Here is a 14,920-nt window from a genome sequence, read left to right on the forward strand (position 1 = left end):
CAATAGATGAATTTACAAAACAAATTTATGCAAAACAAGTTGATGTACTTTTTGGCCGAACTCAAAAAAGCAAAAAATTTAATTGAAAAACGTTATCGCTATCGCTATTCGGCGATAGTTTATTTTAATCATATAAGCACTATTTTATTATAAATCATGACGTACGGATTTTTCGTTCCTTGTTCCTTATCTCTTTTTCAATCGTTTTAAAGATTTATCGAAAATGTAAGATGGAAATAGAAATCAAGATGCATGAATTTTTGTCAATTAAAGATGATCCAAAAACAAATTTTTTTTTGTTCTTGCTGACACTTAGTCAAAGAATCAATGTATGTACATAGTGTCATCAGTGCACTGGAAATCAATTTATGTTGATTAAATTTTATTTTCCATTTAAATTAAGCAACTTCTTTTAATTCTTTTCTGGATCAAAATAAAAAATGACAAAATTGCTAATTTTTATTTTTTATTTATTATTTTATTTATTCGTTATTTTCATCCATTTGAATCATGTCTATATGTTATTAAGAAAATGTGGCAATTATACGTTCGATAGAGCAAAGATTCAGTTTTAAGAATCTGTTTTTTTAAATTACGATACGATTTTTAATGAAGTTATGAACAATCAAAGTCAAAATGCTCATTTTTTACTTAATCCGCGATAACTCAATAATTTAAAAAATCTTAGAAACATTTTTAAAAAAAGATTTTGTAGAAAAAACTTTAAGTTTTTACATTGAAAAGTCAAAAATTGTGGCATATTTTTTTTGAGATAGTGACAGGTCTCAAAATAAGACAAAAATTTCTCATTTTGTTTAGCTTGTGGTTCTTTATGTAAAAATCTTGTATTCTTTATGTAAAAATTACCAAACTCAGAAGACAAAAAAATAGAAACACAAAAAAAATAATGCTCCTTTCAAAAGTAGAAATTTCAAGCTTTAAAATCCTTTTGTTGGATTTAAATTTCGTTCATTTCTACCGAACTTATAGCTGCCTGAATTTTACTTATTTTTTAATAAAAAAATATTCTCTTGATTTTTGTGATCAATGCAATTATCACAGTCACATCAATTATCCACATAAATAACTCGAAATAACTACCGAAAGTATCTCCTTTCTTAATTTCAAGGAGCTTTTAAAGAGCTTGGGGTGCTTCTACGATATAACGCAGAGATTTTATATGCGTGCGAAAGTGATATCCTGCGTTGTCCTGCGCAGACAATGGAGATGGAGGATGGATTTGATTTCGTCGTCTGGTACTGTTCCATAAACGCCTGCACAGTAGTGATTAAGCACGTGTAGTGAAAAGTTGGTACAAGAGGGAGAAAAATAACAAGGAAAAAAATAGTAAAGTTAGAAATATTGTTGAGTTCGATTTTGAATATAATTATGAGTTTTTTTTTTTACAACTTTTTGATTTTTTTCCTTTAAATGTGAGTATAATATTAAAAACTATAATTAATGTGTTGTGAAAACTGTAAATATTGTGTTTTTTATTAATATTATTATTTTACAGAATCCATTGCGTGTGGAAATAGAAACTTTTATTAAGAATGAACCTGTACTGTGGAAAAGGTTCTTTGTACGACGTATGAATAGGAAGCGTATAAGGTATCTTTGGGGGGAGAAAAAGAAGTTCCTCGGATCTAAGTATAATGATATTTTTAAGTTGAGACGCGTGTTCGAAGTGGAAAATGAATTTTGGGTTCCCGATGAAATGTGGGAAGGCTGGGAGGATACGCTGCAGGAGGAATAATGAGATAAGTGGAAGAATGTGACTAGCATATTTAAGTTTTATTTCAGTTAGAACGCGAATGTACTTAGAATGTACTTACTTGTTATATGACACAGGATTCATTAATTAAAGATGCAAATTATAAAGGAATATTTTATTTTGAAAAATTTTATGAAAGAAAAAGAAAAAAGCTTTGGTTTCATAAGTTTAATAAAAATAGATATTTTATGACATTGTGTGTGTCATAAATAGAATAAGAGCAAACCATTTTAATCTTAATGAGTCACTATCTAGCTATATATAAGAAAAATTATATTGAGGATCCTAGATGTGATTACGATGGTGAAAGCGAAAATTTGAATCATGTTATATGGCAGTGCAATAAGTATGGCGAGGAAAGAATAGTAAAGGATGCAGAACTAAGAGTATCTTAAGGAATATCGCAAGAAAAATCTTAAGGAATATCGATATTATCAAGACTGTTAAGGACAAAGACTGGATAACATTCGAGTACATCTTCAACTTCATTAGAAAAATTAAGAAAAGAAGTATTTTATATTTAAGAAAAAAAGAAATAGAGACTCTTATGTCTACATAATAGTATCTCTATATAATCTAAAGGCGAGGTTTTGAAGGCACATCGAACTCTTCATCCGAAGGGTAACCTAAAAAAAAAGAAAAAAAATCGTAAGTACATTTTATATATATAATAATATAAAATTATATAGAAATATATATACAATTCTGTATAAGTGTATGTATAATTATATATAATTTTAAATTACATATATAATTATATATATACAAATCTTAATAATATATATACAGAATTTTATATATTTCTATATAATTTTATATTATTATTACATGTATATAATTATATATAAAAAATTTGTAGCATCGAGTGTCGAGCGTCTGCGTGTAGAAAATCATTGCACAGATATCAAATATGAGATAGATTTTAGCTTCTTGCGGCTATAATAACATATATGGTGAGTCATTAATAAATACAATAAATATAATAAAAAAATTAATATAGGTGAATATTTATTAAAAATATGTTAAATTTATTATATATATTTATATTATATTAATTATATATATTTATTATTATATTCATTAATAAATTTATAAATATATAACAAAAATATATATAAATGAATATATAATTGATATCATATATTAATTTTTAATACTAATGTGTGCATATTAGAATATAATTTTTTGATCTCAATTAGTATTTGTATAACTCATCAAGAGACACGGTAGTGTCTCGCGCCTAGTTAGGGCGAAGCCGACTCTCAGAAGCGAGGCACCGTGTATCTTTACGCGAATCGGACAGTTCGAGATAGTCATAGATTCGGATGCTCAATAACGGCTGAAGCGATCGAGTTTTTACTAGGTTTAATCGATAGATTGAGGTCGAACTATATAATGAAAGTGTCTTTATTTTTGCTCTACGTGCTTTGTAAGCGGAAATATCATAATGCAAAGTCTAAATATGAAAAATTTCTTTTATTATTAACAGCAAAAAGCTAAAATCTATTTCACTTAACATGCTCTGCGCAATGAATTTCTGCGCAGTGCCCGACGCTCGATGCTACCACATTGCTTGTAGAGTGGGAGAGGCATCCTCTTGATGGAAAAAGATAGCATGAATTTACTTGTGTGTTTCTAGTGGACGTGACTTGTGACGTAATCTGCGCACCAGTATGCGCGGCTTTAATAATCTCTTTAGAAGAAGACAGACACACAAGTAAATTCATATTATCCTTTTTCGTAAAGAGGATGCCCCAACTTAAGGCTCATTCAGACAGGACGCGTCAAGCGTCAAGCAGCGAGCAGCAACCAATAAGCGAGGCAATATTTTTTACGCCATTGCTAATATTACCTCGCTTATTGGTTGTTGAATGATTGCTGCTCGCTGCTTGACGCTTGACGCGTCCTGTCTGAATGAGCCTTTAGGGCTCCACTACCTTATAAGCAGTCTTATGTTTATATGTCTATGATTAACATTATGTATTTCCACAGAAATTGGATTTTTGAACGCACCGCAACGAGAAGAAAGAAAAAGACGAAATATATGAAAATTGCCGGGATTTGGCGGCAAGGCGCGATCAGCTGATTGGCGGATGACATTTGGGCGCGAAACACTGGCGGGAGAGGCCAATGAGACGCCCCAATCGAGATAATTTTACACGTAATGTGAACGTAATCTGCGCACCAGTATGCGCGGCTTTAATAATCTCTTTAGAAGAAGACAGACACACAAGTAAATTCATATTATCCTTTTTCGTAAAGAGGATGCCCCAAATTAGGGCTCCACTACCTTATAAGCAGTCTTATGTTTATATGTCTATGATTAACATTATGTATTTCCACAGAAATTGGATTTTTGAACGCACCGCAACGAGAAGGAAGAAAAAGACGAAATATATGAAAATTGCCGGGATTTGGCGGCAAGGCGCGATCAGCTGATTGGCGGATGACGTTTGGGCGCGAAACACTGGCGGGAGAGGCCAATGAGACGCCCCAATCGATATAATTTTACCACGTAATGTGAACTTCCTTCCTGCCCTTGCCTCGCCTTCGCTGAAACTGGGAAAAAACTGGGAGCTGTCCGTCGTTGCTGGAAACTCTACGACTACCGAAATAATATACGAAATAATGGCGAACGAATATACGATGGCGTTGCACGAATCCACTAAGGAGAATGTTCGCAAGCACCTCGAGAATGTGTCGTCACACGTGAGTTATAATCGCGTATTCGTTATATATTATTTCAAGAGTACACTGCACACTGCTTTTTCCTATCCGCATCTTCTCTTTTCGTTTTTCTACAGAATCACGTTTTCCTCTTTCTACCGCATCCTATATTTCTTCTGTCAAGTTTTTTTTTGACAACACAATCAATATTGAACACGTGTCAATATGAAAGTATATATAAATCTACTGTTTATTAAATAATTCGGGGAAAAAAAATATGTTTTGAAGCAAAAAAAAAATACTATATATATTTAATAATAATATAACAATTAATAATAACAATTATATAAGAAAAACACAAGTTTATTTAATGTACAAATGCAATATTTTTAAACATCACACATACACATATACATGTACAGATACCCATGTACCTGTGTTTTGACTTTCAAGCTCAGAATTACTCAGAATATGCAGCTTTTTCATCAGAATGTTTTAGCATTAGATATATTCATGATGTTGAACTTAATGCCATCAATAACCTAGAATGAAGAGGTAGACAATTTTCTATGATCAATTTACTACAGAATTTTCTCATCGATTAGTACTTGTTTAGGTTAATATTTTTTGGTACCATATACATATATCGAAGCTCTGATTGGCACTTAACTTTGAATTTATAACAAATAAATATATTACGGTTTGCTATTCCATACAAGTACAATCCACACAATCTACAATTCTGAATGTTATTTAGTCTAGAATATAATAAGCATATCTGAATTCGATATTCAATATATTTCTTAATATGAAATCTTTTATGATTTTATTGATTATTTTATCACTGAAATGTCACATTTGCTCAGAAACAATTTGTTTCAATTAATTTCACAAAAAAAAAATATATAACATACTATTTTCTTCAAAAAATATTTAAATACGGTGTTTGAATTATGCAAAGATTTCATTGAGTTATTAGTAATTATGTGAATAATATAATAAATGATTAAAGAAATGGATATTACAATGGAAATTATTACCCCATTATTAATAATCTTTTTTTGTTAAAGAGAATTTATTTAGATTATATTATTTTATTAAGTTTAGATTAATTGTGATCTTTTTTTTTTTTTGCAGATATCACCAAAGAAATCATATCACCAACTATATCTCAGGACCATGGATTAAAAAATGGAGTAAACATAATTTCATTACTATATATGATTTCAATATTTTTATTATATAATAAATAAATATGATTTTTTAAAACGACCAATAGAGCCAAGCACGAAAATTAATTCTAATTTTTAGAACTGTATCTCTTGGTTTGAGATTACTAAGTTCCATCAATTCATAATCCTCGAACTTTACAACGGGAAAATAGGCGAGAAAAATATAGGTCCGAAAAGTCGCTAAAAAAAAAAAAAATATTTCTTAAATTTATTTTTATTATATTTTATTTTGTATTGAAATTCCATTAATTAAAATATTTATTATATATAAATTTTTATAGCTTTCCAAAACAAAAGCTGTGCGAAAGATACAACTGAAGGAAGAGTTCAGTCCGGAATTGAAACCACTACTTCAGGAAGGCCCAAATTGCTTTATAATTTTTCCCATGTAATTTCCTGATATCTGGAACATGTATAAGAAGGCTGTGGCATCCTTTTGGACCATAGAGGAAGTACCTCTTTACAAGGTAAATTATTGCGCTGTAATAAATTTTTTCTCAAAGAAATACAAATAAAGTTTAATGAATTTTGCTTTAAATTTTCTATAATTTATTAACTTTTTACAGTTGGATAAAAAATACTGGGAGGAGAAGCTTAATTCTGACGAAAGATATTTTATCTCATGTTTTGGCGTTTTTTGCTGCTTTCGATGGAATCGTTAATGAGAATCTGATTGAGAGATTCAGTCAAGAGGTGAAAATCGCGGAAGCGCGTTGTTTCTATGGCTTCCAGATAGCCACAGAGAATATTCACTTTGAGATGTATTCCTTGCTCATCGAAACTTACATTTCTGATCAGAAAGAAAAGCAAGTACTATAGTTGGCAATATTTTGTAGTTATCTCAGCACATGTACATAAATATGTATTAGTACAGTTACCTTGATATATATAATGTTGTTTTTTGACGATTTTATTTCAATTATATAAAAAGATTGCATAATTAATATTACTAACATAATTATTATATATTGTTATATACATTATTTGTTATATTTATTTATATCTACTATTTTATTATTTAAATTAACGATTTTAATTCAATTAAATGCATTAATGCCATAATTTTATTTGCAGAGATTTCTTATTTAATGCAATCGAGACGCTTCCTTGCGTGGGAAAGAAGGCTAATTGAGCATTAAATTGGATCAATCATCGCATTCGCGGCGGTCGAAGGTATCTTCTTCAGTGGCAGTTTCGCTGCAATCTTCTGGCTAAAGAAACGAGGAGTCATGCCAGGTCTCACCTTCAGCAATGAACTAATTTCACGAGACGAAGTTAGTAAATTAGTTGAAGTATATCTATATGTATTTAAGTATTTATATAACTTATATGTTCACACTTATTGTTCACTTTTTAGGGATTACATTGCGATTTTGCATGTTTAATGTTTAATAATAAACATATACTATCAAGGCTCTGACTATTCAAAATTAATAGATAAACGGGCTAATAAGAGCCGAGCGCGGATAGAAGCGCGACAAAAAAAGAAGAAACGAACTTAGAGTTAAAAAATTAATTTATTCAAACGTTTCGGTCCCTGATTCGGGCCATCTTCAGTAAACTGTACAAACATAAAATAAAAATAAAAATAAAAAATTGAAAAAATGGCAAAAAATTATTTAACAAAAAACGGTGAGGAGATGGTAAACAGAAATGTAGTATAATTCTAATGAAAAGGAGGACCAACTTGAGATAGAGAATAATTAAAATTAAAGATAAAATCAATACGTACATAAAAGAAAGAAGAATGATTCAAAAGATGCATAAGGATCGTGCGGCAAAAAACGGCGAAGGGCCCCGCAGCCAATGTATAATCGCAACAGCGTCACCTCTCATCGTTACCAAACGGAAAGAGAACGTTTGTAAATGCATATTGTTGCAAACCTGTGTTGATTAAGGAAAAGTTGATCGAGCTAGCAAAGAAACACGAAAGAAAGAGGCAACTTACCGATGCTAAAAAAACACAGAGGCCTACGGGAACGTACATATAATCGCCCTTGTTACGATACATCGCGACTGGTCTTTAAATGGAAAGATGAGATCGAGACAATAATATAAACACAGAATGAGGTCGACAGAAAATAGATGATAAATGAGCGCCCGCTTCGCTTTAGATATTATACATATTTTCTATCATCGGGAAATATATATGTTGAGTATTGTATATGAGACGCGAGGTAGGCCTCAGCCTGCGCGAGAATCAATTTTATATTATATTTGCGCACATTAAACGACGAGTGGGGACAACCCACGAGTAGGGATTTCGGTATAATTGCGAGCGAATTCGGAAGAAGAAGAAGAAGTGATTGACAGCGTGAGAAAGCGAAATTCCTGTACAGACAGAGCAATAAATATATTTCCAAGTATTTCGAGTGAAATGTATAGTTAAAAATCAGCACCTTAAAAATTTAAAAATTGAAATTACACATATTTATGGTCCTTCGAGCCGGATCCGCGTGTGCGAGTAACTCGGTGAAACAATTTCCGATCAATAATTTATTCGTACTATGTGGATCGATTAAACTGCGTTAAATAATCACAATTTTGCATTTAAATTAAACGAATACTTGTAGTCAAAAATCTGTTAATCACGCGTCGATCAGATCAAACTTAATCAAGAACAATAGCGAACCGATATATTCGCCATTAGGCTGCGTGTTGACGTGACCTTTGCAGTTATTCTTCGAGGAATTCAAGTATTACAAGGACAGTAAATGTACACGTCGATTTCAACGGTTTTAAGTGAAATTTTGCGCGACGATTAATTAACAAGATGACCGCGGAGCAATTAAGAAGACAGAGAGGAGCAATTAAAGCAAAATTAACAGCAACAGAAAATTTTCTGAATCGCATAAAGAACGACCCAGAATCAACCACGAAGGAGGAAATCGAACTACGTTTGCATAGTTTGGAAAAAATACATGGTAAATTTCAAGCAATCGCACAGCAAATTTCAACAGTAATTTCGGAAGACGAATCCAATGAGCGAGATGTGTCGGAGGAAACGGAGTTCGATGACCGATATTTGGCAGCGAGAGCATTGTTGATAAAAATGCTCGAGGAATTGCAACCCACAGCCCAGGCTACTACCAGCGGCGGCAGTCAAACGAGTGAAAGTGTGTTGGCACGAATCTTGGAGCAGCAGATGATTCTCATGCCCCAGCTCACGGAGCAGACAAATAATACAAGTATTGATGCTCTAACACGGATACTGGAACATCAAGAACAAATGTTAGAACGATTAAGCGTACGATCAGCAGGCACACCACGAGAACCGCACGTGAAACTGCCGATCCTCAAATTACCTACATTCAACGGAGCAATCGAAGAATGGAAAAGGTATGCTGATACTTTTAAAACATTAATTCATGATAGCGATCTATCAAATGTACAAAAGCACCAGTATTTAGTCGGTTCATTAAGCGGTGCTGCAGCAAAAGTAATAGAATCAATCGAAATTTCTGATCAAAATTATATTGTCGCATGGGAGTTATTAAAAAAACGATACGAGGATGACAAGGTTATTCGCAAACGACACATTCAATGTTTATTCGAGCTGCCACGCGTACCTCGCGAGTCTGCCGGAGCCATTCGAGATCTCGTGGATCATGTACAAAAACATCTCCGAGTTTTACAATCGATGAAATCCCCGACCGAAAGCCGGGGAGATTAATCTCCCTATTAATAATTTATTTAATAGAAAAGAATTTAGATCAAGCCACGAAACGACGCTAGGAAGAACATGTACAAACTCTGGAAAATCCCACGACGGATAATATAATGGACTTTTTACAACGACGGTGCCACGTATTAGAACGAGCTTCCTTAAGCGAAGGTGTTGGAGAAATTAGGTCAAGGAATCATAACAATGATAAGGTCGACGGTAACAAAAAGCAATCATTTAATTCGAGAATTCAAGGCAAAACAACATTAGCTACTACAAATCAAGGACGCCGATGTTATATTTGTCAAGGCCAATATTTGATTTATCACTGTAATCAATTTTTAAATTTGCCCGTAGAAAATAGAATTGAGACAGTAAAACAACTGAAGCTATCCATTAACTGCCTCCGCAACGATCATCTAGTAGCCAGGTGCAAATCGAGTTCATGTCGAAAGTGCGGAAAGGCTCACAACACATTATGTCATCTCACCAAGGAGATGGCAAATTCAAAACAAGAGGTCTCAGCTGTTTATGGATCATCAAGCGATACATCGAGCGGCCCAGCGGTTCATCACGTGCAAGGCGATACGAATCGTAAGCGAGTTCTTATGTCAACTGCTATTGTAAACGTTACCGGGCGAAATAATTATATTTATAAATTACGAGTATTATTAGATAGCGCAAGCGAAACAAATTTTATCACGTCAGCAGCGTGTAAAAAGTTAGGAATAAAACTAGATAATATTTACGAATCAGTTAACGGTCTAAACACAATGAACTGCGTAATCGAGCATGGTTGTCAGTTGCAGGTACAATCACGAACATCTGAATTTTCAGCAAAATTATATTGTCTGGTAGTGCCAAGAATAACAAAGCAATTGCCATCATGTTCGATTCAAGTCTCTCAGTTGCCGATTCCGAAGAATCTGAAGCTAGCAGATCCTTTGTTTTACAATCCAAATAATATCGATGTTTTAATAGGCAGCGAGTTATTTTTCAAATTACTAGAATCCGAAAAAATTGAACTTCGCGACGATTTATTTACCCTGCAAAATAGTAAATTCGGGTAGTTAATAGCAGGATCATTACCGGAATATTTAATTTCCGATCATATTAATAACGGTTTGTCATTTAACGGTTATACTTGTTTATCAATTCGACAAGACTCTATTAACGACACATTATTAAGATTTTGGGAATTGGAAGAATATCCGATCGATCAAAATATTATGATGTCAACCGAAGAACGCAAAGCGGAGAATCAATTTATAAACACCGTGAGTCGAAACACATCAGGAAGGTTTATTGTCAGATTACCTTTTCGAGAAAGCAAGGGGGAACTCGGTAACTCGAGAGACATAGCAATGAAACGGTTCAAATATTTGGAGCGCAAATTTCAAAATAATAAATTATTTCACGAGCGATATTCTGAATTTATGCGAGAATACCTCCAATTGAATCACATGTCTAAGGTAACAGAAAATTCGAATGCGATAAGTCCGATCTATTTGCCGCATCACGGCGTGTTGCGCGAATCTAGCATTACCACAAAATTGCGCGTAGTATTTGACGGTTCGGCAAAGACAGCATCGGGCATCTCGTTAAATGAGACGCTAATGGTCGGCGCGAAATTACAGGACAATATAATAGATATAATCTTACGGTTCCGATTACACGCAATTGCAATTACCGCCGATTTAAAAAAGATGTACAGACAAATTTTAATACATAACGACGATCGGGACTATCAAAGAATATTGTGGCGATTTTCAATAGATGAGCCTATACAGGAGTTCAGACTTAATACTGTTACGTACGGATTAGCCTGTGCTCCATTTTTAGCGATACGATGCGTTAGGCATTTGGCGAGTCAAGCAAGTAAAGAATTCGAAGAAGCTTCTAAAATTTTATTAAATGATTTATACGTGGACGATATTATTACCGGAAGTGGTTGTGAGACTGAACCGATTGAATTGATTAATCAATTGAAACAATTATTAAACAGCGGTGGATTTGAATCTCACAAATGGCGTTCAAATTGTAAAAGAGTTCTAAATAATTTGCAAGCGGACGAGCGAGCGAGCGAATCACTGAATGTAACTAGCGAAGCGAACGATATAATTAATGCAAAAACGCTCGGTTTAAATTGACAGCCCGAGCAAGATATTTTTAAATTTTCTATAAAAATAACAAGAAATTTATGCGAAACAAAACGGGAAGTACTATCAAACATTTCCAAATTGTTCGATCCATTGGGTTTAATTAGTCCTATTTTAATTAGAGCAAAAATAATTATGCAAGAGACTTGGTCGGCAAATTTAGACTGGGACGATCCGTTAACAAGCGATCTTCAACAAGCATGGAACGATTATGTAAACGATTTAAAGGATATAAATTCAATCGAAATTCCGCGTAGGGTTGTCTCAGCAAATAATGTTGATCGATTTTTTCTGCACGCCTTTTGTGACGCGTCAATGAGGGCTTATGGAGCGTGCGTATACTTACAAACGGCTGAAAGCGATAACAGAGTTAGCTGCGCCTTGCTTTGCTCCAAATCACGAGTTGCGCCGACAAAAAACAAAACGACTACTTTACCTAGACTTGATCTTTGCGGCGCCGTTGTTTTGACACGACTCGTCAAGAATGTTTTGAGAGCTCTAAGAATTAAAATTGATAAATTATTCGCGTGGAGTGATTCAACGATAGCGCTAGCATGGATAAGCGGCGATCCATCGCGGCAAAAGACGTTCGTAGCGAATAGAACAGCGGAAATTAAATCGACGCTCCTGCAATTACACTGGCGTCATGTCAGAAGCGAAGATAATCCGGCCGATTTGATATCGCAAGGTACGAGTCTCGAAAAATTACAAAATTATAAACTCTGGTGGGAGGGTCCTGCTTGGTTGTCGAGATTCGATGATTATTTGCACAATGAATCACAATCGATAAATTTATCTCAACGCGAGATCAATATTGTTAAAACCGAATATAAATCGGAAGTGAATGCATTATTAAATGTTAATGAGTCAAAACACGTTGTTCTACATATCTTGAATAGCTACTCTTCGTTAATTAAGATCGAACGCATTCTATCAAGAGTTTTACGATTTATATTTAATTGTAGAATAAATCAAAATCAACGTAGATACGATAATATCTCAATAGACGAGATTCATAAGGCAAATCAACTATTGATTCTAGAAACTCAGAGAATTTATTTTGCAAACGAGTTATCCGATCTTAAGGCGACTAAACAAATAAGATCTACAAGTAAAATATTGCCGCTCAGTCCATTTATTGATAATGACGGACTCTTCAGGGTGGGCGGCAGAATTCAACGTTCAATTGCGACATTCGACACCAAGCATCCTGTCCTTCTGCCATCCGAGAGTAGGTTTACGCGATTGTTATTCGAGCGGGAGCATCGTCGAACATTACATGCGGGTCCGCAAATGCTGTTATATACAATTCGCGAGAAATATTGGCCGCTCAAGGGAAGAAATATTGCGAGAAAGACGGTGCATGAATGTAGGAATTGTTTTCGCAACAACCCGAAGACATTATCACAGATAATGGGACAGTTACCATCAGATCGAGTCATCCCTAAACGTCCATTTTTTGTAACAGGAATCGATTTCGCCGGACCTATCATAACGTTATTAAATCGAGGTCGCGGTAGAAAAACAACTAAGTCTTACATATCATTGTTCGTCTGTTTCGCAACGAAGGCAATACATCTCGAGGCCGTGAGCGATCTGACTTCAAGTGCATTTCTAGCGGCGCTTAGACGCTTTGTAGGACGTCGCGGATGTCCACAGCGGATTTTTTGCGATAATGCGACTAACTTTGTAGGAGCGCGAAACGAACTTTACGAAATACGATTAGCTGTCGAGAAGAATTCGAGAGATATTCACGATGAATTCCTTGCTCCAAATAACATTGAATGGAAATTTATACCGCCATCGTCGCCTCACATGGGGGGTTTGTGGGAAGCGGGTGTAAAATCTTGTAAGCACCATTTAAAACGAGTCATTGGTCAAAATCTATTAACGTTTGAAGAACTAACAACAATATTAGTACAAATCGAAGCCTGTTTGAATTCAAGGCCAATCTCTCAAATGCCGTCAACTCCCACAGACCTCTTGCCGTTAACACCGGGTTATTTCATTATTGGAGAATCATTAATAACAATCGCCGATGTAGATATAACGGATATATCAATGAATCGGCTTGACCGTTGGCAGTTAGTACAAAAAATTACGCAAGACTTTTGGCGTCGTTGGAGCAAGGAATATTTGACTTCATTGCAAGGGAAAACTAAATGGAAGCGTGAAACAACTAACTTAAAAATCGACGACATTGTTTTAATTCAAGAAAATAATTTACCGCCATTAAAATGGAAATTAGGAAAGGTAATTGAAATTCACGCAGGTGCGGACAATAAGGTTCGCGTCGTAACGTTAAAAGTCGCCAATGGAACGTGCAAACGAGCAATCACAAAATTGTGTAAATTACCGATTACTGATCCAATGAATGATGCAATGTAATAATTAATTGACATTAATTGGTGGGCGGGATGTTGAGTATTGTATATGAGACGCGAGGTAGGCCTCAGCCTGCGCGAGAATCAATTTTATATTATATTTGCGCACATCAAACGACGAGTGGGGACAACCCACGAGTAGGGATTTCGGTATAATGGCGAGCGAATTCGGAAGAAGAAGAAGAAGTGATTGACAGCGTGAGAAAGCGAAATTCCTGTACAGACAGAGCAATAAATATATTTCCAAGTATTTCGAGTGAAATGTATAGTTAAAAATCAGCACCCTAAAAATTTAAAAATTGAAATTACACAATATATGGTCTAAACGCTCCGTGTCATTTTGTAAATTGATGCAATTTTTTTGTAATTTAATGTGAATCATTTCGGACACGAGTCTTTTCCCTAGAATCGGCTCCTCATCCAGGATCTCCACGCTGTTCCAATCAAACTCATGGTTTAGAAGTCTATGGTCTGTTATGACCGAGCGCTGCGTCGTGTTTCTATTGATGTAGTTGCGGTGTTCGCTTGTTCTCGTTTTTAGGAAACGGCGCGTTTGACCGACATAAGAAGCGTCACAATTATTGCAGGAGATCTTGTATACAACGTTCGTGTGAAGCTCTTTCGGCAAGCTATCTTTATGCACTTTAATAAACTTGTTGAGCTTATTGATACCGGTATATGATATTTTTGTATCCAAGTCTCGAATTGCACGACTAAATTGCTCGGAAATGCCAGGGACATACGGAATGTTAAAGAAAGTGGTTGGAAGCTGTTCTTTTTTGCTTGTGTCATTATTACTTAGAGAAGAATTATTTTTCTCCTTAAATTTCGCGAACAGAAATTTCAATCTTTCGTTAATTGTATCAAAGATATACTGCACTGGATACCCGTTATCGAGCAAAATATTTATAACGAGTTCGAAATTCTTTCTATGGAACCTGGGATGTGACAGGAGGAAAACTCTATCTGTGAGACAGATTTAATGTTTAAACACATTGTACAGAAGTCATCATTTAGTACTCTGCGTTGATACCACTGCT

The 14,920-nt window shown here is 34.5% G+C and overlaps 3 protein-coding genes across 10 annotated transcripts; all 3 read left to right on the forward strand.

Moving 5' to 3' along the window:
• The first annotated feature begins 1,378 nt into the window (after positions 1-1,378).
• On the forward strand, positions 1,379-9,810 carry LOC145937359 (uncharacterized). 8 transcript variants are annotated; one of them, XM_083040419.1, is made up of 12 exons: positions 1,379-1,433; positions 1,517-1,575; positions 1,670-2,395; positions 3,414-3,491; positions 3,767-4,007; positions 4,120-4,483; positions 5,579-5,637; positions 5,955-6,140; positions 6,240-6,479; positions 6,748-6,947; positions 7,031-9,012; positions 9,695-9,810. In XM_083040419.1, the coding sequence occupies exons 11-12, from the start codon at positions 8,447-8,449 to the stop codon at positions 9,699-9,701; spliced, it is 573 nt and encodes a 190-aa protein (XP_082896545.1). In that variant the 5' UTR covers positions 1,379-1,433; positions 1,517-1,575; positions 1,670-2,395; positions 3,414-3,491; positions 3,767-4,007; positions 4,120-4,483; positions 5,579-5,637; positions 5,955-6,140; positions 6,240-6,479; positions 6,748-6,947; positions 7,031-8,446; the 3' UTR covers positions 9,702-9,810. The 8 variants fall into 8 exon arrangements, with proteins under 8 accessions (XP_082896545.1, XP_082896540.1, XP_082896502.1 ...); XM_083040414.1 differs by lacking the exon at positions 9,695-9,810 and adding an exon at positions 9,374-9,488; XM_083040376.1 differs by lacking the exon at positions 9,695-9,810 and having other exon boundaries at positions 7,031-9,362.
• Positions 9,811-9,834: 24 nt separating this feature from the next.
• On the forward strand, positions 9,835-11,487 carry LOC145934257 (uncharacterized). The gene is made up of 3 exons (XM_083034624.1): positions 9,835-9,931; positions 10,094-10,393; positions 10,502-11,487. The coding sequence occupies exons 1-3, from the start codon at positions 9,835-9,837 to the stop codon at positions 11,485-11,487; spliced, it is 1,383 nt and encodes a 460-aa protein (XP_082890750.1).
• A 144-nt stretch (positions 11,488-11,631) lies between these two features.
• On the forward strand, positions 11,632-13,884 carry LOC145934263 (uncharacterized). Its single transcript, XM_083034628.1, has one exon. The coding sequence runs from the start codon at positions 11,632-11,634 to the stop codon at positions 13,882-13,884; it is 2,253 nt and encodes a 750-aa protein (XP_082890754.1).
• The last annotated feature ends 1,036 nt before the right edge of the window (positions 13,885-14,920 follow it).

Source organism: Prenolepis imparis, unplaced genomic scaffold (assembly GCF_030444845.1).
Source record: "Prenolepis imparis isolate NDT839.2.m4 unplaced genomic scaffold, iyPreImpa1.0 SCAF_1, whole genome shotgun sequence".
Taxonomy (NCBI): Eukaryota; Metazoa; Arthropoda; class Insecta; order Hymenoptera; family Formicidae; genus Prenolepis; species Prenolepis imparis.